Source organism: Tachypleus tridentatus, chromosome 6 (genome assembly GCF_004210375.1).
Source record: "Tachypleus tridentatus isolate NWPU-2018 chromosome 6, ASM421037v1, whole genome shotgun sequence".
NCBI lineage: Eukaryota > Metazoa > Arthropoda > Merostomata > Xiphosura > Limulidae > Tachypleus > Tachypleus tridentatus.
In genome coordinates, this window is record NC_134830.1 from 9921066 (window position 1) to 9946003 (window position 24938).

The 24938-nt window shown below is 31.5% G+C and overlaps 2 protein-coding genes and 1 pseudogene across 3 annotated transcripts in view; 1 reads left to right on the plus strand and 2 right to left on the minus strand.

The window, feature by feature from the left end:
- LOC143254438 (dnaJ homolog subfamily C member 16-like) overlaps positions 1 to 9844 on the minus strand; it is a 60134-nt pseudogene extending 50290 nt beyond the window's left edge.
- LOC143251916 (26S proteasome regulatory subunit 8) overlaps positions 1 to 24938 on the minus strand; it is a 291595-nt gene that overhangs the window by 122975 nt on the left and 143682 nt on the right. The window lies entirely within an intron of this gene.
- LOC143251915 (116 kDa U5 small nuclear ribonucleoprotein component-like) overlaps positions 4677 to 24938 on the plus strand; it is an 86856-nt gene continuing 66594 nt past the window's right edge. The window contains 3 exon segments of the mRNA XM_076503278.1: positions 4677 to 4824; positions 19585 to 19707; positions 23140 to 23293. Coding sequence (XP_076359393.1) covers positions 19591 to 19707; positions 23140 to 23293 — 271 coding nt within the window. The 5' untranslated portion in view covers positions 4677 to 4824; positions 19585 to 19590.

Here is a 24938-nt window from a genome sequence, read left to right on the forward strand (position 1 = left end):
TTTATCTCATAGAATGTCATTCTCTGGTTCTCAGCTGTAGATCAAATGTGAGACTGATTGCCAACGTAGAACGGGTATCTCTCCAATTGTTCCCATTCAGTATGTAAACTTCAAAATTGTGAGTATTTACACGGGCTGAATTGTGGAAATTAGACAAGCCACCTCGCAATTTGAAAAACCTGAGGCTTTCTTTTATCGTTCAACTTGTCCTGCCATTACTCAGATGCTAAATTCATAGTATTTAACCAACAGAAACCTTCTATGATACATTTAGATTTTCATCAGTTTGCAGTAAAGAAAAGGTGTCAGTGTGAGTTGTCACATTCATCCATTTAACATCAACACAGAATCTTGACAGCCCTTCTGACGATCACTACTGGAGACAACTAAACACTCACTGAAGGTTCTATGGCTCCACCATTTGACATCAACTGTATTTCAGTACTTACTACTTCTTTAGGGTAGTTGACATGTTGGCTGCCTTATTGGACATGTATCACCTGTATCTATACTGTTGTTTGATCCAATCAGGCATCTGATCTCACAGATGCATTCACATATTCAGTCACAAACTGAATGAATTACTTTATATGTTAAATTTAAAGAACTGGATGACCATCAAATTCTTTAGTGCAAGAGTCTGTTGTGCTACCCTAAGTTAAAGGTTAAGCCTGATACGGGCTCCATCAGTCTTATGAAGCACATACTGCAGCAATCATCACTTGCTGCTGGTTGTACTCGACCTTCTTAATCCTTGAACAATTCTGTAATATTGTGTGCTACTCTTCTCAGAAAAATATGGGTATAGTTGGTTCGCTGTTATCTATGAACCCTTGGCTAAAACCAATAGTTCTGCCATTTTTGCTGTTGAGCAAAGCAAAAACAGTTCATCTATCAGTGCTCTATCACCATGAATGAAGAAGGCATTTTCCTTCTGCCATCCTGAACGTTATCCATATCGTAGCATAATAAGCATTGACTGCGAAATGTACCCTTGGATAACGTTTGGTATGGCTCTAGCTCAACCTGATTAGATTGGTCCATTTGAGATGTTCCATTTAAAATGTTGCTAGATGTATTTTATTTCTTACCACCAGCCTGGAATTATTACTTCATAGTTGGTTATAAAGGAAGCTGCTTCTGTTAAGTTTAGAAAATGCTTTACATCAAGATGTTGACTCATGGCTTTGCTATGAAGTATCTTAATGAACGTGTTCATGAAGATGTTTTTATCAAACATTGCCACCATAGTGTAAGCCTTACCATGCGTCCACAAAACATTATTTATGTAACTGACCAAACAAACTGTTTGACAATTGTCTTGTATTCCATGAGGTCTAATTAGTGATGCAACTTGGATATGAATGTAGTTCAATTCTCCTGTTGTTCTTCTTCCAGGTGATGGCATCCAAGATTGGATAATTTAGGCTTAAAACCAGGCATTAAACAATCTGCTTCTGATTTCAGCCATTCTAGTCAGTTACCTATCTGACAACACTTTAAGAACTAGCACAAACTTTTTTCACAACTCCTTTAAAATCAGGTGAAAATTTTCGTTTGTTTCACTAAAAAAAATATGTGGTGCTGGCCTAAGCCTATTTGTTGCAGAGTTTTACAAATGCTTGGTTGAGATGCCACCAACGTCACAGATGCAGGGTGATAAATGTACTCAGGGACTTTGACACTCAGATGAGTAGCTAGTAAATAGTGCAATACAAAAGAGATACTCGTTATTCATGATAACTTTTCATATAATTGTGTATAAACCAACTTTTTGTTGTGAGCACTGCAGGATGAACCCTTCAATAAAATCAATCGTTCTACTATCTTTCCTGTTAAGCAAAGCAGAAATAGTTTATCCAACAGTGCCCCATCACCATCAATGAAGGATAATTTTCCCTTTTCCCATCCTGGATGTCATCCATATGGCAGCATCTTCAGCATTGCTCAGGGAGAATCACCTATTCCTTATTCACAGTCTTTATCTCTTGGTGCTACAGCTTTACCTGGAAGTATTTATAGCTCTAATTGGTGAAGATATTAGCCAGTAGGATTTCCAGTTCTTATCAGCTGGCTGTGAGGGGTCTTAGCCAGATTTGAGCCTGCAGAACTTTTGCAAATGACTGACTGGTATTGCTGTAGAGATTTCTCCAAATAGTTTCAGATTTTCCAGGCACCATTCTGTCCTGACTGGCTTAATGTAGCTCCTGGTTAGCGTAGCTTGACTCACAATTTACTGGTTGCAGGTTCAAATTACCGTCACCAAAAGTGCTCGCCCTTTTATCTGTGATGGTTAATCCCATTCATATTTGTTAAAAGAGTAGCCCGAGAACTGGCAGTGGGTGATATTGATTATCTGCCTCCCCTTTAGTCTATCACTGCTAAATTAGAGATGACTAATATAAATAGCTCTCGATTAGCTTTGCACAAAATTCCAAAAATACCTTTATCTCTCTCAAGAGTCCACACTTCCACTCCACTAAAATTGATTATTTATGGGTGCACTAACTATTGTCTGTGGCAGTAAATTTATTTCAGACATATGCAGCACTGGAAAAAGCGCTATGTTAAGGAGAGGGCTTTCCATGGACTAGACACCTCTCTCATAAAATTGTTCCCCTCTAACAACTTACCTTCCCACTTTGTTGAAAGTATTTCTAACTTGAAAATATGCTATTTTTAATTAATTTATTCAATCTCGTTTATACTCTAGAAAGAAGTATAGTCCAATATGTTTGTTACCAAACAGAGAAAATACAAAACATCCTGTGGTAACACCGTAATCATTTTCCTTCCTACCTATTTTGTGGTTTGTCAGTTGAAACTAATTTTCACACGAGTATTAGATAGATTTGCTTTATAAAACTAGGATCAGTCATGAAAATTTTGAAATATGTGCGTTTAACTAAGTAATTAGTTGGAGCGAAGAAAATAAACAAACTGGACAAGTGATATTAATTGAAATGAAATTTTTATTAGTTCAAACAGAAATATCCAATATGCATACTTGTAAGGACATTGAGCTGTCCCCTAAAATGCAGTAACTCCGAAAACAGCTTTTGCTTTTTGAGTATTCTTTCTGTTGACAAATTCACTTTGTTGGCCAAGTAGAACTAATAGAATACAGTGTTCCATACTAACAAGAAGCATCAGATTTGCCCATAACGACGCACATTACAAGGTGACTGATCAATCTCTTACAACACAATCATGGCTGCAACATCTATACAAAAACATAGGAAACTAGAGTGAGAAAACACTCTACATTCTTCTGGAGAACGTATTCATGAGAAAACTGCATAAAATTTGACTAAACGAAAACTTAAAAAAAATTCTTATACTAGTAAGAGATTGTATAAAGCGTATATCTACATATCATATATACACACACACACACACTTGCAGGCTACAAAAGGAGCAACGGTACTTCTTAGGATAAACTTCTGAACAACTTTCTCAATCACATCCACACATACAGAACAAAAATAATAAATAGTAAATACTATAATGTAAGAAAAAGATGGAAACGCATGGTATATTAAAATGAAGTAACGTATATCACGCTACATCAAAATTATTTCTACCCAAATAACAATACAAACGGTTAAATTTAACTAATAAGCAAGAACATAAACTATAACAACACAATAACAGACAGTTGTACGCCAAAATACATACAAATCAAATTAGATACAGTTGTTTCTTTTATGAATCTTAATTCCTTATTTATAAAACATATGATGAGCTTTCAAAAATGATCCAGGCTTAACGCAATGAGTTGCATATCTCAAGATCTATTATTAGAACTGCAATATGGTACTGCAATAAACAGTATGAATATGCTCATCACTTTCAACTTTGGGAGTGTTTTAAGTAAAGTATCTGTTTGTTTGTTCAGAATTAAGCACAAAGCTCAACAATAGGCTATCTGTGCTCTGTCCACCACGGGTATCTAAACCATGTTTTTAGCGGTGTAAGTCCACAGATAAGACACTATGTTACTGGGGAGGAAGACTTAAGTATAGTATTAAATCAGGCAAATCAGTTAAAAGTAACAGCATAGATAATGGATACTTTTAATTCGTTACCTTCATTCTGCTTAGTAGTTACACATAAGAAACGACTTCATTTTAATCTAAGGGATTTTTCACCTATCAGTTCATGTTAATTTTTTTTTTTAATTCTCTAAAATGACAATTATATTATTATATATAGCCAGGTGGTTAAGGCACTGGACTAGTAATCTGAGGGTTGCGGGTTCGAATCCTCGTTACACCAAACATGCTCGTCTTTTCAGCTGTAGGTACGTTATTATGTTACACTCAGTCCCACTATTCGTTAGTATCCGAAGTGGTGGGTGGTGATGACTAGTCTTATACTGCTAAATTAGGGACGGCTAGCGCAGATAGCCCTCGGGTAGCTTTGCGCAAAATTCAAAACAAAACAAACTTAAATAAGTTTAGTGCAAACATAATTTTTTTTTTACGAGACATTTATTTATGAACGTAAATAAAATATCTGACTAATATATCCAGAATGTAACTTTATTAGCGAAATATTTCGGTAATAAAGTTACATTCTGAAAATAAACCTTGTTTTTCATTTATATATTTTTAAATATTTTCACTTACTTGTGTCTGTTAATATTATACAGTGGGATGCATAATACAACATTTTATATATATGTATTTATCTTTTCAACATCGTACTTACGCACGTTGTTGTACCGGCGTTGTATTTTAGTTATATTGTTCAATCTACTTTTACAAGGTTTTAGGGTTAGGTGTGTCGTTTAAATTATAATTATACACAAGTATAACAGAGGTGAGTTATGTTTAAAGTATATTAAAATAAACATTTGACTTAAGATACTAGTTTATATTTCTTCTTTTCAACCTAATATTTTACTTTCAAAGGTTCATGGGAAATAATTTAAACCCTAGTCAGTTAAGAACTTCAACAGTTCAAGAAGGAAATTTACGTAATGTTGGACTGTGCAAGTGATTACCGTAACTTATTTTCTCTGATTTGTGTTTTTGTACGTACATATAATACATTCATAAATAAAAATCAAATTGAAACATAGCCAGCACTTATCATTTAAATACTTTTCAAAACATCTTTTAATTTTCCCTATGGCTTAAGTTAAATTAATAAAATCATCATCTACCATGGCTCAAGCAACTCATCCCAAACGACCGTAGGCCAACCATTCTGTTAGAAAACTAAAGCTGTGTTAGCTGAAAGTAACTCTTACTATGTCAGAATTTAAATTTGTTTCTTGTAGTTTTTACCATTCATACTATTAGTATTATGATGGATTAAAACTGTTAAGGAACTTGATAGTGTTGATGTAATCAGATTCTCTCTAAGTTCTAACATTTTCAAAAAAATCTAATTCACCAAATCCTTACTTGTACTGCCAACTGCTTAAGCAGTAACCTCTTCAAGTAATTTCAAAAGATAAGCAACATACTGCTTACCTCTAATGAAACCACACTGACCATTTAACAAAATGTTATACCTTATTTGATGATTTTTTCAAATCATCTTTTCAAAACCTTTTTACATCATTGATGTAAGACTAATTGGTCAATAATTATCGCACACTCCCCATTTGAAACAAAACGAAACAAACTTAACTATGTTTAATGTGAACTATATTTTTTACGAGACATTTATTTATGAACGTAAATGAAATATTGACTTGTATATCCAGACAGGGAAGGATCCCTTTATATATAATCACAGTGGGCTCTGACTATCAACGGAAGGGCATTTAATTATTACCAGATTCCATATAGGCTGAGTGACAGAATCTAAACACCCATTAAAATATAAAAGTAATAGTAAATGTTTTATAACCATAAAAATGTATTATATCAATGCTATATCCACAGTGAGGTGCAAGAAGCACATACCTTGTTTTTAGTAATGTACCCCTTCATATCTTATGATATTAAGTATGTATAGGGGCACTTGATGGTAATTGCACAAGAACAGTCACATAAAATGGACAGAATTAGGTCTTTGATAGTAAGTTGATAAGAGAGGCTCCAGATATTTGTGTTGAGAAGGAACTCTTCATATTAAATGGACAAGAAGATTCCCTGATAGAGATAAAAATGTGTTTACATATTTGTTTAATCTTTATATATTGTTATGGGTTATTCTGATGATATCAGTGTAATTTACTGATTTTTATATTGTAATTATGGTGCCCCGAAGTTGAAGTAAATAATGCCCCCTCCCTGAGTAAGTACACTCCTCTTTTTAAAATATTTTATAAAAGACTGCACAACTAACTTTCATTAAAGTGCATGTTAGTCCTTATTTCCTAAGTAAAACATACCCCTTGCATTTGCATGTTACGAAGTGTTAGCACCTAACCTTTTCAGTACAGGCTTGGTATCATATTCATGAGTTTGTCAATACATTTGCACTATAAATGTTGATAGAGCATGTGTAGTTTCACAAAATTTGTTAGACATTTAATAAAGTTTACAAGTACTTTGTGTACAAAAACTCGAGTTTTTAATTAACTATTTTACTTTGTGAAAATAGTCTTTTTCATTACTAGTCTAAGTTCAAAGTGATTTCTTGTTATTACTAAAAAACTATTATTAATTCCAAAAACTTCAAATATTATTTGTGTAATCTCTAGAACCTTCTAAATGCATTTCAAATGTTTGTTTTCAGTAAGACTATTATTTTCTATACTGTAACTGTAGGGTCTGACACTTGACCAACTTTACAACCATTATAAAAAGTTAGGGAACATAAGTCACTTTTTTCATGCCAGCATGACTACATATAATATATATAACATGGAAATATAAGTGTCTAGTGTAGGTAGATTAAGTCTCATAATGCTATATATTTACACACACACACACGTGTATATATTATTTTTTATTATATTGATCTTCCAATCATGCCTATCTAACATTACATAACTTGCATGAATGCAGTGCATATGAATTCATGTTATGTATCCAGTAATATAAAACTGACCTTTAGTCTTCCCTATCTTGGCTGTTGTTGAGTGAACTAGTATTTTGTAATATACAGTCACATTTCAAGTATACATTATGTATATGTATATAGGTTATTAGCATTTAGAAGTAAATTATTAAACTTGTGTTTCTTAAAATATAGAACAATAAATCAAGAAGTAAAGCAACCAATTATATCATGCTATGACCTTTGAACTCAGTTGCTGCTGGACATAAGCTCAGTACATATGCTATATCTCAGCAAAATTAAAAGATAGGAGATTCTTATTTTATATTCTAGCTTGTCATTATCGGTAATTTGAGTTCCTAATTTGTACGAAACTATAGACGTAGTATTCTGATATCACAAACGTCTAATTGTAAACATTCAACATACCATGTGATTCACTAAAATCTATATTTAGATGTGTTTGTTTAATACTAAATTTCAAGTTAAGATATTAACTCATATATTATATTAAAGTTTGAATTGTAATCTATAAGTTGATTCCAAACTTATCAATATAAATTCATAAAATAGTAGTTCATTAAAATTTTGAATGCAAGTCAACAAATGTGATGACATGGCCTTTTGACCCATGACCCGTAGCACTACTCTTAGCCATTGCCTTGGAGTAGAATAATTAACACTGTATACAAGTAGGCCTTTTGATAACATTTCTAAGTGTATCATCAGAGTTAAATATAATGTGCTATGTTATCACTTCATCTCATTAAAGTAATTAACGTTATTTTTAAAAATAATAACTATAGTCTCAATATTATATGTATTGATAGTTATTTAATAATACTGTTTATGTAGCCTGTTTCGTAACTTACTAATATAGCTGAAATTGTGTTACATTCATTATGCCTAACTGTTGAATAAACAGTATAAAATTTTGATAAATTTAACATCAGTATTCTCTAATAAATTCTTTACCTTTAATTATTAATGTCAGTACTACATCTACAATGTACACACCAAATTTCCAGTTACACACTTTTAAATACTAATTTATATAATTTAGTCTAATTTGAGACTGAGTCAGTGAGTGAAAGTCTTAATAAATTTAACATTTTTTTTAAATGTAACTCTCATTCTTACCAGATAAAATGATAAGTATTATAATATTAATTATAGAGTTTGTAGTATGATGATTAGCCTAGATGCCATACTTTTATTTATTTATAAACTATAAAAGTATAAATCACTCTCTACAGCTATCAGTTGTAGTAGAGCTTATAAGTTCTGATATGGTTGTACCTCCTTTCAAACAAGGCTATCTTCATCTGCCCTCTAAGCATCACTAAAAACAGTTTTGTGATAAACATGCTGGTCTATATAACTCATCAAATTCATACCATCAAACAGTTTTGTGATAAGCATGCTAGTCTGTATAACTCATCAAATTCATACCATCAAACAGTTTTGTGATAAGCATGCTAGTCTGTATAACTCATCAAATTCATACCATCAAACAGTTTTGTGATAAGCATGCTAGTCTGTATAACTCATCAAATTCATACCATCAAACAGTTTTGTGATAAGCATGCGAGTCTATATAACTCATCAAATTCATACCATCAAACAGTTTTGTGATTAACATGCTAGTCTATATAACTCATCAAATTCATACCATCAAACAGTTTTGTGATAAGCATGCGAGTCTATATAACTCATCAAATTCATACCATCAAACAGTTTTGTGATTAACATGCTAGTCTATATAACTCATCAAATTCATACCATCAAACAGTTTTGTGATAAGCATGCTAGTCTATATAACTCATCAAATTCATACCATCAGTTTTGTGATAAGCATGCTAGTCTATATAACTCATCAAATTCATACCATTTCTGAACATGTACATATTTTGTGACAACCATCAACATTTTGCCATCTATGTTGGTGGAGGTAGTTCTGTCTAATACCCCTGCTAAATTGTCACTTTCTCAACTTGCACAGCATTATTTAGATGTGTTTACCACAAGTGGCTACCATTAATGAATGTGCTTTTTTTTGGCATTTAAATTTCTTTTGAATAGTTTTATTGTACTGTGTTTACATTCGTTTCAACAATTAAAAAAAATATGTTTGCATTTATTTCATGATACTAAATTATAAAAGAGTTTTAAGTATGAATTTGCAATGAATACATAGACTGGGGTGATTTAGTTATTGCTAAAACCTCATGAATTGTGTTTGATTTTCTCTATAGAGAAGGTGTGTGCCATAAGTTACAGGAAGCTAGATTCTTATGTTTGGCAATTTCTTCTTTTCAAAGTAACAGTGTGTCAGAGGAAGGAAAAAATTAATGATTTGTAGTCTTGTTTTCTGGCACCTCCTTATTTTAGTCTGTCATACACTACATAACGGAAGGTGTTTTCACCTTCCACCAGTTGCTGTTGAGTCATTCAGTTTGGTGGAGAACTGTTTTTCTCCTTTTCTTTTTCTTATTGCTTCCACTTCTCCCAGAGAATTTATAGTGAATTTTTCAACATGTACTCTTCACACCTAGTTGATATTGCCATGGTAAGTATGGATCATATGCTCTTTGTATGGCTTTGCCCTCATTATCCACTGGGAGATTCAGTGTTAAAAGGATAGTTATTTCTTGATCTAAGTTGAGTTTCCTGGTTCTTGGCAGAACTGTTTAGACTAATGTTGGCTCTTTCAGTGTTTTGTTGAGGGAGAGAACACAAATTCTTGCCTAACACCTTCACTCTGTGAGTTTTTGCTCTCTTCTCTCCATAGAGGCTGGCTTACACTTTTTAAAGCCAGTCTGCCACTCACAGTCCAGAAACTACACTTTTCTGCTCCTACAGGAAGCAGTACACATGGCATTCTTGATGACTGTGGGAAAATCCAGTCTTACCTTCCTCTCAATACCCCATTCATTTAGGGATTTTTTTCTGTCTCTCTGGGAATATGGGCTCCCTTGGATGCTTTCTCATGGGTCAGGCTCATATGTGCTCCCTTCTGTAAATACTTCTAAATTAGTGGAAATTTTCCTTGGTGGACAGATAGGGATCAGATTGCAGTGGGAGTGATCCTTGCTATACTTTGTCCAGATTTGCATCTGTTCATGGACTTATCATTAGAGAGTTAGGGTTCTTACCTTTACATCTAGATATCCAGTCTTTGGTCAATCACGGTCTTCTCTCCATGTCACCATTTTCAATCCTTTAGCTTTGTCCCACTTCCATTCTCTCTTATAAGGTTGGGAGTGATTATGGTACATTCTAACTTCTCCACAGTGGTAACTTATATCACAGAGTTAAGGTTTATAAATGATAGATCTGTATATTTTCAGATTGTGGAGCTTCTTTGTGGGTAACAAAACAAAAATATGTGGGTATAAATTTTTAATTTTTAACATTGTACTGGATGTCATTTGTATAGATAATAATATTATAGATACATACTGTATTGATAAATGCATACAACTATTTTGTGATTGCAGTATAGCTTTTGTATTGTACATTGACAAAAAAATATGTAATAAGGATAGAGACATATTTATAATAGACTAAAAAATGCTGCTACCACCAATATTGGACAAAAATAAGATTTATTAAGCTTTTACAACCATAAAGTCCAAAATGAAACTTTTCAAGCAGTTGGATTACATGTTTTACTGCTTAAATAGAAAAATCTCTTATTAAATATGTGCCTGGCTAGGACGTGATACAAACATGAGTATACAATATAACATAAACATCATTGTTATTAATTTCACTAAAGAAAGAAATAGGAAAAAAAGGAGTAGAAGAAGGGAAACCTAATTCTGTAAAAAAAAAATAATCAATATTCCATATTAAACTTGTTTAAATTAACTGCCTCTGCAACATCTGAAGGCAGCCCATTTCAAAGGACAACTAACCACCCTGTTATATAAATAAAACTGACTATATTTGAGCTTATTGTTTATTAGGATTCAAGTATTTAACAAAAAAAAATTCATTTCTGAGGGAAATGTTTATTTTTCTGAACAGTTTTTCATTAGTAAAAACCAAAGAAAACAGTTTAATACATACTCATTAATCCTTAGTCATCAGGTACTGGCCTTCATTTGCCATCTCTCAAGTGTCCTACTCCCATTCTAACATTTTATCTGCTTTTAATGTATTAAAATAAATCATAACTGTTATTTTTTTATGTTTTCAGTCAATCTTTCCTCATACATACTATTTAACGTCTTAATTTCCTGTTTCACCAAATTTCTTTATCTTTCAAGTCTCATGTCATACCAGTCAGTTTAAATTTGTCAAACTTGTGATGCTTTTCTTTAATGTTGTCTCTTATACTTTTGTGATCCAACCTGGATTTTTAGCTGCAGCTACCCTTTTCTATCTGTAAGAAATATTTGTACCTTGAATATTTGAAAACTTTTCACATCTGATCAGTGTTTCCAAATAACTCAGCTGCCCAATTCACAACAGATAATTCTTGTCCCATCCTTTCAGAATTTGTTTTTTTTTAAATATCCTAGATTTTAGTTCTATTTAACACAGCTAGAAGATAAATACCAGGCATCATAATGTAAGTTTTAGTCTCTGTAGGGACCTGGTGCACTGGATTTGTTGTGGCCTGAAATAATAAATTAGTTGAATGTCATTGAGTAGCACATTCCACTGATTAGTCAGCTCTGGATGAAGTAAACAGTCTAATAAAATAAAAGGTTACACAATGTTGGCTAGATTGAGAATGATTAAAGTACTTGCACACTATTATGGTAAAATCTGCTAGTTTTGATCACATCTTAATCAAAAGTGTACAGCTTAAATAGCTCGGTATTGTAAATATATTTGACACTCACTTTGTTACGCATTTTGATATGTAAATGTCTTTTGGATTGTAAGGGATTGTTAAGATGGCCAAATTGCAGCATTGTGTATTTACATTTTTAAGTAGGTTTTCAGTTTGACCAAAGAATGTGATTGTTTAATTTTAAACTTGTAATCATTTTAAAGTTTACAAAAACAAAAGTGTGGGGACAAAACATCTACTGTATCGCATCATTTGAACTACAGATCACTTTACAAGCTCTTCTAACTTTCATGTGCCTTAATCTCAGTTTCAGTTGCCTAAAGCAGAAGGGCAACCATTAATATGGATTTCTGATACCATTAGTCTTTAAAAATGGAACATTATCAAAGATTTGGTCTACTGTATTCCTCCATACAATCAAGACATAAAGGCCAGATATAAATTTAGTTTATATAAAGTATTTTTGGTACATTTAAAAACTTAAAATTATTAACATAAAATACAACTTCATCAAAAAATTATATAATATGGTAAAACCAAATATCTCTGAAGAAGTAATTGTGTTTAGTAAAGTTTGTGGATGTGCTTGAATTTTAATGGATAAAAGTACTTTTGTAAAGCTTGCTGTTTATTAGGATTCAAGAATTTAAAAAAATAATAATTTGTGAGGGAAATGTTTGTTTTTCTGAACAGTTCTTCAGTGCACATTTTGTCCAACCTTTCCACAAATTTGGTTTTGTCACCAATGCTGTCAACTACTTAGAAATTCTAATAATGATACTGGTTTTAGCCCACCAGGATATCACATTGCTCAATCATACACACATAAAACTGGACTCGTACTAGGTAAACTGTGGCCTAGTTTCAAAGTTGAATGCTCATTTGTTTTTTCCCCTAGGTAGTATTTGATGGAAGTAAAAGTACTGTTTTATTAAACATTGGAATTTATACAGAATGTGTGATGCTTGTAGTTTTGGTATTTAAGCTATCATTGTAAAGAAGTTTTAAGACAAAAGTAAGAGATGAAGACTCTTTGAGCTTTTGAATAGAGCTGAAAAAATAGTGGTATTGCTGATTGATTAATCGTTTAGAAGCTCCATATTCCCCAAAAAATTAAAGTTGGCTAATTCTAATTATCAAGTGCAAGTGATTTAAGGTATTGAATTGTTACAGTTTTATTAAATATAATTTTTGTTTGTTGTATTGTAGAAGCAATATACATAAATAAATTGAATGACTAGATAATTAATACTGATTGAAGTTATTGTTTTCATTATGTAATTCTTAATTTATTTGATTTACAGATGAACACAAAATCAGTGCTTGTGTTTGTACAGTTACTGCTTGTTTTAAAAACAAAAAATGACAACTTCTACTGGTGGTAGTATTTAGTTAATATTAGTGATTTGTTTGACAACTAGGAAACATTCAGATTACTTTGAAAAAAATTTTGGCAAAATATTTTTACAGTCAAATTGTATTTTTACAAAGTTTGCAAATTGTGACATTCAAAAGAAGTTTACTGTGTGAAACGAAGTTTAATATTAGTACTTAAAAAAAATAAAATATGGTAAATTGAGTGATACCATAATACAATAATGGAGTGGTTCAAAAAATGTTATAAGAGTAGAACACAACTTTTTTTTTTTGCTTATACAGGGTAGGAAATTGGAGGGGACAAGCACTAACCAATTAAACATGTGTAATTGATAAATTATGCAATTAATTAAACAATTAGCAATGGCCACTATTTAACTAGCTTTGTTCAGGACAAAATCTTTTCACGTGTACATTTCTTATCATGTTAGTTTGTTTCCCAGTCAGCCTTTTTCTTCTATAAATTAAGCTCACCTTATCTCAGGTTATCTGATATTATTTCATTTCAGAAATTTTTAAAGCTTTGAAACAGGTATAACTTAATTGACAAATGTTTTAAAATTAAAAAACAAAACAAAAAGAACATGTACAGAAACAATAAAACAAATTTTGTAAACTTGACTGATGTGATTGTTTGTTCTTGTTCTATCATATTTAAACTTTCTCTTATACAGTGCCTTATAAAATATTCACCCTCTACAAAGTTTCCTCATTTTGATTTTTTCTAAGCTTTAAGTCATGAAACTTTCAAATGGGACTTTATGTTTAGAACCTAAACCATTTACTCCAAACTGAGAAAGCTAAAAAAAATGCAGATATGTAAGTTAGTTTTTTCAAAGAAAATTAGAATATTCTCAATTGTGTAAGAATTCAGCCCCTTTGATACTGCAACTGTAAGTCAGTTCATGTGCAAAAAATAAGTTTGAGAGGTCACAGATGTAATGGTCTCTGTATGTAATCAAAGTGGTTTAACTTTTCACAGAAGTGGATCTTTTCAAGCCACAACTCACATAAAAACAAACTCTGAAGATCAAGGAACTTTCTAAACAAGTTAGGGATGAAGTAATACAAAAACACAGATCAGGAGAAGGTTGCAAAAAGTTTCAAAGACACTCATTATCACTATAGTGAAGTCCATTGTTGAGAAATGAATGTGCTTTATACTGTGCTGTCACTACTCAGATCAGGCTGCTCTTCCAAACAGGAAACACGTTAGTCAGAAGGTTCTGTGGTCAGTCAAAATTCAAAGCTTTACATCTGGTGAAAGTCCAAAACAGCAGCACATCACCAAGTAAACATTTGAACTGTCAAGCATGGTTTGGACAGCATTATGTTAGGGGGATCCTTCTCATAAGGATCTGAATCAAGGGAAAAACGGATGGTGCAAAGTGCAAGAAAACTTGCTTGAGTCAGCCAACAATTTGAAACTGGGTCAAGAATTCACATTTCAACAGAACAATGATGTGAAGCACAAGGTGAAAGCCATTGTGAAATGGTTTCAGAAGAGGAAAGTGAATATCTTGCAGTGGCCCAGGCAAAGTCTTGAATTGAATCCAATAGAAAATTTGTGGTGATACTTCAAGATTGCAGTACATCAACAATCCCAAATGACCTTGTCGGAATTGTAAAAATTTTGTCATAAGCAAATATTGCATTATCCTATTGTGCAATGGTCACAGAGACTTTTAAAAAAAAACAACTAATTGCTGCCAAAATTGCTTCCACCAAGTACTAACTTGGAAGGATGAATACTTATGTAATCAGCAAGTTTCAGTTTGCAGGTTTTACTGATATTTAACTTTTTTCACACATAACATTATTAAGTCTGATCATTAGAGTTTTAAATAAAAACAAGATTATTAAAAACATTGTTTATATCATTTGTATTTCAAAATGTGACATTGTAGGGATGAATACTTTTGTAATGTATTTTAACCTCTTTCAAAACTGTGTTTAATTAGTAAATGATGAAACCACTTTAATTAGCACCATGAAGTTTCAACGAAGGTGTGTATAGAAAGTAAGGGAAAACATTTGAGAATTTAGAAATGGAGAATATGTTCTCAAGAAGTGGAAAGTTACTTTTGGAAAGAACAGAAAAATTCAAAAATTGATGCACAGATTTATTTTGTTTTATTTACGGGCAAAACTTTGTAGTTATGCAGAAAAGAAAATATGAACTTTATTTTCTCCATGAATTACACTAAAAATAAATTTTGAAAAAAATGTCAGTTGTAAGGTATTTCAAGTTAAAATTGTTGAAATATAGTTAGAATTATCATTTGTTAGGATTTTTTAAAATTTGTTTTAGAATTTTCTTCAAATGGCAAAAAACTATGAAAAGGAAACCCCTGCTTTCTGATCTTTGCACACAAAACGTATCAGACATGCAGCATAACCGCATTTAGAAAGAATAAAATGTTTATTCACTTATCAGTTACTTGTTGCATCAATACTGTGTACACTTGCCCAGTCTTATTTCTTCAGACAATTCATGATTATTTATGTTATGACAATGTTAGAACCTGAAATGTTATATGTATGACAACTCAGTTACTCAAGTGTTTTGTTACCAACCAAAGAAAAATAATAATCATAATACTATTTACCAGGTAAACATGTAATGATTTGATGTTCTTCAATTAGTCTAATTTTAAAGAACATAAAAATTAGAATAACATAATACTGTCTTATTTCATAAAATTTTGTGTAGTTATAATGTTATCTCACAAAGTTTGAAAACCAGTATGGAATGAATACAAATTAAACAGAAAGGTCTATTCAAATAATGGTGTTTTTTGTGTTAACAGCTAACATTTAACTTCTCTGCAATAACACTATAATTTTTATAATGATGGTGTGATGTAACTTGATTTTTGGAATGTTAATTGCGTAACCTTATACCAAGTTTTAAATATTTTTACATGAAAGAAAACTTCAAAATAATAATATAATCCTGAAGTAACCTAAGTAATGCAAATATATATGCAAAAACGACTCGTTTGGGTTGAGAAAATATTTTACATAGAAGAGCGAACAACGTTTCGACCTTCTTCGGTCATCGTCAGGTTCAGGTTTTTTGTGAAAAACGTTGTTCGCTCTTCTATGTAAAATATTTTCTCAACCCAAAGGAGCCGTTTTTTTATATATATTTCTCTACAAGTGGGTTTTCTCGACATCACTGATTAAGTAATGCAAAGTTATTGTTAATATATTCTATAAATAATTAGCTCAGTCATGATATAATACAGCACTTTTAAAGCTGTATTTTAATGCCAGTTATAAAACAAAAATAATTAAAAACAAACTCTTTAGACTTTCAGTTAAAATTAAATTATTTCAAAGTATTATACACCTGTTAAAACTAAACCATCATTGGATCATAATATTAGCAGCTATCTATAATTATGGGAAATAACCAGATTGAAAAATAAGGTTACTTAAGTGAAATAATGGAAGAAAATGACATACTTTGTTAAAAACTTTGTGGTAATGCACCATAACCAGGAGTATGATATTCAAGCATTAATATTTCTTGAATTGTACTAGTGTTGGCAAATATTATATAAGTGTGATAGAGATGCTTATTTTTTTTGGAAACATACTACTTGTTTTAAAAAATAAATGTTGATCTCTTACCCCGTAATAAATTATTATTATTACACACGTTTGTAAATTATTTTCAATTTATTATTATATTAGCATAATTTGCTTCCTTACTTAAGTAGTAATAGTGTAAGAAATATTTTGAAATTTTTGTGAAAGGTACGATGGTTACGAGGATAGTGAATGTACTTTCAAAATAATCAGCAGAAGGGTAAATTTTTAGAATTATCAATCGTGGCTAAACATTACAATAAAATGGAAAGGGCAGTAGGATTACCATGTTAGGTTTAGAATTTCATTCAACACACAGATGATCTATTCTTTGACAGGTAGTTTAACAGTTAAGGATTAGTTGTGTGTAATTAAATTTAAATATTATTAGTTGCTCTAATAATTAGAAAAATCATCAGATTTTATATTTTTCTTTGATTTGTTTGTGGAATGTTTGAGTCAATTACCAGCAGTTACTGTAACTGGAATGGAATCAAGAATAGCATTGTTAATATCTGGGGTTATTAGTTAATTAGTTTAGTTGTGAACATGCTTATCTTCTTATAAGAAAGATATAATATCTGGGGTAATTAGTTCAGTTGTGAACATGCTTATCTTCTTATAAGAAAGATATAATATCTGGGATAATTAGTTTAGTTGTGAACATGCATATCTTCTTATAAGAAAGATATAATATCTGGGGTTATTAATTAATTAGTTCAGTTGTGAACATGCTTATTTTCTTATAAGAAAGATATAATATCTGGGGTTATTAATTAATTAGTTCAGTTGTGAACATGCTTATCTTCTTATAAGAAAGATATAATATCTGGGGTTATTAGTTAATTAGTTCAGTTGTGAAAATGCTTATCTTCTTATAAGAAAGATATTTATCACAGTTGATTGGCCAACTTTTGTTATAAAAGTTTAGGGAGAGAAGAAAACAAGATATATCTACATCATTAAACTTAGGGAGGGGCAAAGATGAAGATATCTTTCTTTCTACATTTGTGTGTGTGTGTGTGTATATATATATATATATATTTATATTATAATTATAACCATAAACTTTTATGCCATAAACAAGACATTAAAATTAAACAAAATATGCTGCTTATTTTTATAAAAGGTACTAGGTTACAACCTACAACATGGGATTATAAAATGTATCCTAGGTTTTAGATGTGACTGCGGGAATCCTCTTTGAGAATAATCTGTTCATTCTTCTTAATGTTTTTAATATGAAAATTGTTGTGACATTACAACACATTTCTTTATTTTTATTATGATGAAATGTATTAGTAGTTAAATTCCAATCAGGATTAAAGGGATGTTAAATATATCCATGTTGAGTTAAAATGGAGATACACTGACTGTTAAAGATGTGATTATCTGCTATAATTAATTCATTAGAATGATTGGTATCACTAGGGAAAATGTTACTTAACAATATATTGTTCCTTACCAATTTTGAATATAAACACTAAGCATTTTTAATTGAGTATTACAATTTTTAAAATACAACTACATTTAACTATATCATTTAAGATCAATAACACATTATCACATTTCAGTGAATCTTAAACAATATGGTTAGATGTAGCTGTATTTTAAAAATTGTTTTGAGATAGAAGAAACATGTCTTTCTTTTTTTTACCAAACTTGATGTATGATATAAACACACAGCAGTGAAAAACACTTCTGTTGTAATTGAAATTTTGTACTCTGCCGTTTTATTTTAACTGGTAGATATACACACACACCCAAGTGTATAGTCCATCAAAAGTTATGGGGCAAGTACTATCACTCCCACCTCATAGTACACACTAACCTCATGTTTCATAGCTAAGATAAATACATTTTTGGTCAAGCTTGACCAACCAACGAAGAGTTAGAAAAGTGAAGTCAAAGGAAGTCGAACATTAATGAAGTTTTTGCGAGTCAATTGAAATTAAGATCCTTCATGAAATGAATTTTTAACATATTCATAACATAATTATTGGTAAAATTCAGTTATATTAGTGACTTCTAATGTATAGAAAAGCCAGTAACTTGTTATAATGCCACATTCCAACAATAGCTGTTATTTCGTGTATAATATGAAATGTATAGACAACAAAACTGGAAATAATATTTGTTGATTTTGTGAATTAGTCTCCATTGATTAAAGATGTTTGTTTTTATTGAATATGTTGATGAAGTACCAGAAAATAGCTTGAGAAACAAATTATGTTTAAAATTGAATTGATATTTTTACTTTCGTGATAAATTTTACACTAGGTGATACCATACTATGTCTTTCAGTGTGTGTTTTCTTATAGCAAAGCCACATCGGGCTATCTACTGAGCCCACCGAGGGGAATCGAACCCCTGATTTTAGCGTTGTAAATCCGAAGACATACTGGTGTACTAGCAGGGTCAATGTCTTTCAGCTTATTATACCAATACTTTATACACCTACAACATTTCACAACACCCCTTTCTTAATGATCTAAATTCTGTCACTAAAATCGTACTAGGTTGGCAGTAATCAAACTGTTCTACCTGGATAAAAGTATTTTGGTTTTTATGTCTCCTATTTTGAGAAATCAAGCATGAAGTGACATGTGGCTTTTATGTGGGTTAGATCGATAAGTTGTGTATGTACGTAATAAATGTGTTTCTGTATATTTGCAAAAAAGTAAAATATGAAGAAGTGTCTGTCTAATTATTATTTTTAATACAAGAAGATATGGATCATGCATTTGTAATGAAAACAATGAAAAGTAGTTGTTGGCATTACATATGTAATAAGTAATTTTAATATCGTCTCATAACAAAATGTAATTTTCACTTAACAGGGTAAAATGGATGCTGATTTGTATGATGAATTTGGGAACTACATTGGACCAGAAATAGATAGTGGATCAGAAGATGAAGATGGATATGACAGAGAGAATGATAATGAGCAAGAGTATCATGAAGTACAAACTTATTTTACATTTGTTTGTAAATTTGTGCCAACATAATGATTGCATATCCTAGTTTGTAATTATGGTACTATAAATGTTATTAATTTAGTTTCAGTTTTATCCAGGTAAAAACCTTAGCTTTGATTATCTTCTAGAATCTCTTAATGTCTAAGATGTTATTTTACCTTGTAGGGTCCACACACACACATACAGAGAAACAGACAGAAAGACACACACACACAGAATAGCTTGATTCCTTACCACACCTGCTATGATAAATGCATATCAGTAACTTTGTAGTATCTCTCCTCTAGAAAACATGCATTTAATATGAATTCTGCTAGTGCATAGTGTCATAACCATGCAACAACAATAGCTCTTCACCAATAACAGGGTGACACAACCTTCTTGTCCAGTTGCTACCTCTAAGCACTTACATTTGAATTAACTTTGTCCTTTTCCTTTGCATTGTTTAGAATAATGTTTTGAAATTGTTGAATGTTTACTTGAGATTTGGAGTAATTTCTTGCTAAGTTAGATTTTCTTTAAGTGAACCTGGTTTAATGTTCATGATTCACATAACCAGCATTGGTTTTTTAATTCCACTTAAGAAAAAAAAAGTCTTTCTGCCATTATGAAATATCAAGAGGGTAACTTCTGCTTCCTCTTGTTGTAATAATAATGTTACTGGGACCATAACAGCAGCACTGATAATTTTTGCATATTTCCAATTTCATTGGATTATGTTTTGCACCTGTGATTGCTACATAACCCAAGTATTCTACTTCTTTCCTTAAACAGTGGCATTTGCTTGGTTTAAGCTTTACATTAAACACATGGCATTCATTGAATATGTACCTCAGTCCCTCTAAATGGTTCTTAAGTGTTGGTGCAAAAGCAGTAAAATTTTTAAATAATAGAAATATTCTAAATATTGCAATCCTGATAATATAAAGTCCATTTATCTTTGAAATATGGAGGGAGCATTGTATGAACCAAATAGCATTCTGTTGAACTGATATTTATCTAAAACTGTTACAAAAGCTGTTTTTGCCTTTTCTTCTATTTTTACTTACCAATAACCACTTTGTAAGTCCAAAGATGAAAAATACTTACTGCTATTAAACATATCAAATGTCTTCTGGATATTGGATAACAGATATTAGTCTTTGACACCAAGAAAGTGAAAGTCAGTTTTTGAAGGCCACAAGAAACCTCAAACCATCACCTTTCTTAGGTACTAGTACCACTGGTGATGCATAAGGATTACTACTATTTTCTGTTACACCTTGATCAAGGATGTCTTTTATACATACTTACAATTCAACTCTGTGGTTCTCTATGGTTTATTATCATTTAATACTATTTTGTGTTTTACTTTGTGAGCCCATTAGAATCTTCTCTAACATACTTGTCTCCATATTCTTATAACAACTGCATCAACATTTATTTTTACTTAGCTTTTCTATCTCTAACATAGAATCCCAGCATATTTTTTGTACAGACTCTCATTTTATGTTATTTTCTCTCTCCTACTAGCTTTTAAAGTTTTGTACCTTAGCTTCTACAACAATTTGACTTTTAGAAGCTACTTCCATAATATTAGCTACATGTACAGGTATTCTGTGATTCAAACTCTCCTGTTGGGAGTCATCTGAGGGACTTGAATCCATTTCCTGTCAAGTTACTACTTTAACTTCTTCACTTAGTTTAGTTTGTACTCCACTAACTTTATTTTTATTATACTGTTAATATAGTTTTCATGCACCTATTCTGTTCGGTCTACTAGTTTCATGTTCTTTATGCCATCTTTCTCTGAAAAACCTATTTCTATATATTTTTTTTCCCTGTGGTCATAGTCTTTTGGATGTATATATCATTAATGCTTCCTATACTTTCTTTTACTCAACTCTCTGCACTGACTGGACTATTCTTGTGAAGACTTTGACTGCTTGGGAATGTAATCATTCCTTTTTTCCTATTTTCCTCCCTTTGATTTCTGACTTGTTTGAAGCCAGATTGTCTGGTTTGAGCTGTTTGGTATTACATAGCATACACAACTTCCTTTTAGTTCCCATCATCATTTGTTTTACCTTGGGACTCTATCATCCAGAGACCAATTGTTATATATTCTTAGAGAATGAGCCCAGTATGGCTAGGTGGTTAAGGTATTTGACTTGCAATCTGAGGATCTCAACATTTGAATCCCCATCATGCCAAACAAGCTTGCCCTTTCAGCCTTGTGGGGAATTATAATGTATTGATCAATCCCACTATTCATTGGTAACATAGCAGCCTAAGACTTGGTGGTGTGATGACTAGCTGCTTTCCCTCTAGTCTTACACTGTTAAATTAGGGATGGCTAGCACAGATAGTCCTCATGTAGCTTTGCACAAAATTCAAAAAAATAAATATGGTGCACACTTCTTTCTTTCTTGAAGTAAGAATGAAGTCAATTTAAATACAAGTGCTTAGACCTTAGTGCACAAGAAAATATGTAGTTATTGTCAGAAGACATTATTATATGATAATAATATCATGCACTAGCACAGTTCATGTTAAACAGGTTCTCTTGGTGGGAGATTGCTCAACCTAGTGACATGCAAACCTCTTAGATGGATGTGCAAGGGAATAGAACCATTCTGTGTGAAGAGGTGAATATCTGTCAGAAATGTTTTCTGTTAAGGAAAATTTTAACTTTCAGAATGTGTTATTTATATAAGCCAAGAATAAAGGCAGTCTTATTTTTCACTCAAGAAGAAATTAAGACATGTAACAGTCTACTGTAGTAAAAAACTCAGTATTCTGAAAATTGTTTAATTTCAAAGTCTGAAATTAGGAAGGGTTCCGTTCAACCTACACTTTTATCAATGGTATTATTGGGCAATATTAGTTTTGGAGAATACCATTCCTCATCGGTAACCCTGAATGTAAGTTAACCAGAAAGAAAAAAGCTAGACCAGTATTATATGAAAAGTTTTAAACATGTTGTTCATGTGAAGTGCTGTATAGCTACTGTGAGAAAAACATATATGGATAAGTGAAATGAAGTAAAAGTGTAATTAGCCTTTATTCAGTTCTTCATGCTATATAGTCATATAATAGCAGGGTTATTGATGAGATGTGGAATTTTCTTAAATATGACCCAATGATATGCTTTAATCAAAATGTGCATTGAACTAGACTTCTCTTAAAGTTTGAGATTAAACAATTTTTGTAATTCTGCATTTATTTATAATCCTTGCTGTTTAATATGAAGAATTGAATAGTGAATAATAACACTTTTCTTCTTTTCACCTATTCAGTGTATAAATTTTTGTCAAAATGATTATAAAGCATGTTCACACTGACAACATGTTTGATTTTAAACTACCATAGTATTATATACAAGTGAAGATGTGTCTGACATTTAGTTACAGTTCAGTCCTATTTAACATCTCACAGGATGATACCATGGATGAAAATCGGGATGAAGAGGAGGTTCCACATATGCAGATTGTTTTGCATGAGGACAAGAAATACTACCCAACTGCAGAGGAAGTGTATGGACAAGATGTGGAAACAATTGTTCAGGAAGAGGATACACAAGCTTTGACTGGTTAGTTACCTTTTCTCTTTTATCTGTTTAAACAATTGTTCAGAAAGAGGACACACAAGCTTTGACTGGTTAGTTACCTTTTCTCTTTTATCTGTTTAAACAATTGTTCAGAAAGAGGATACACAAGCTTTGACTGGTTAGTTACCTTTTCTCTTTTATCTGTTTAAACAATTGTTCAGAAAGAGGATACACAAGCTTTGACTGGTTAGTTACCTTTTCTCTTTTATCTGTTTAATAAATATCAACTTTTTAACATTCACTGATCAACTCATCATTGTTTAGGACTACAGTAAAAGGCAAGTTATTGATTGCAGTTTTATTCAAGCACTGATTTGTTTTTGATTTGGCTATAATTATTCATTTTTATCAAATAATCATTATTGTATTTAACCTTTATCTATGATAAAGGATTAGCACAATGTTAAGTGACCAAATGTAGAACATCTACATAAAATTTTAAATTTACATGAAGTAAGTTACACAGAGTTAAATTTAATGGATGTTGATTTTTACAAGATTTAATTTTATTAGGTAATTATGGGGGCAAAGGTATTGCAACCGGGGCCATGTTTGTCTGTCAATGTACATTTAAAGTTGTATACAAGATCAGAAGTCAGCTAAGGAAAGATGTCTCCAAATAGGATACAGATTCTGGATTAATTTGAAGCAACTTAAGTAATGGAGAGGGTAATTTTGTAGTTTTGACTTAATAATTCTTTAAAGAGTGATTGGGTTTGTACCATGTCTTATGGGCACATTAAGGCTGAGACTCTCCTCATCATGCTACAAAACATGATCCAGTTTGGTAATCATTCTGGATCTGAGGAGGATTTTCTGAGTTGTCAGAGTTGAAAATTGATGTTAGCTAATGTAAATGCATTCATTCAATTTTGAAAAGAAAAGGCAAGGTGAGGGTATGCAAACTCTATGATTGATCTTGTTGGCTCCCATAATGTAAAAGCAAGTTTTTCTTTCTTCCAAATACTGATTTCTTGAGTGTTCAGGCTAAACCATTTTATATTACCTTTATTAGGATCACCATACTGTATTACAAAGAATCACTTTTTGCAGCAGTAATAGCCTAGATTTGGCATATTGTAAACTCTGCAAATGCTAAAACTTGATTTTGTTCATTTGTACCCTGTTTGTCAAAGATGTTTTTACATTTGGTTAGCAGATGTCTGGAGAGAATTGTGATGACAAATATGATATTCAAATTCTTCCCAAGGATATTCAGTTGATTTGATATAAGTAGTGAATATGACTGAAGTTGTTATACATATCCAACCAGTTGTGGGTCATGCATATGTAATAGATTGTTGCAAAGTTAGAAAAGTTTTTCTATCAGGGAGGAAATGCAAAATTTCTCTTTTTAAAGTAATCCAATGATATTCCATAGGAATATCACAATTAATCTTATCACCATGAGCATCATTTTCTGAGCATGCCACAAGGTTTTAGTGACTTTCATTCCAAATGTTATTACACTCCTTTTTTATGTTATGTGGATTAGTATAACATAAAATATCAGCTAATAATCCATATGATATTAAAATACAAGTTTTAAGGTTTCAATTTCATAAGGCAATATTTAGAAAAATCCTGAATATCTTCTGGTGCAATGCACATGACACATATTTTCTTA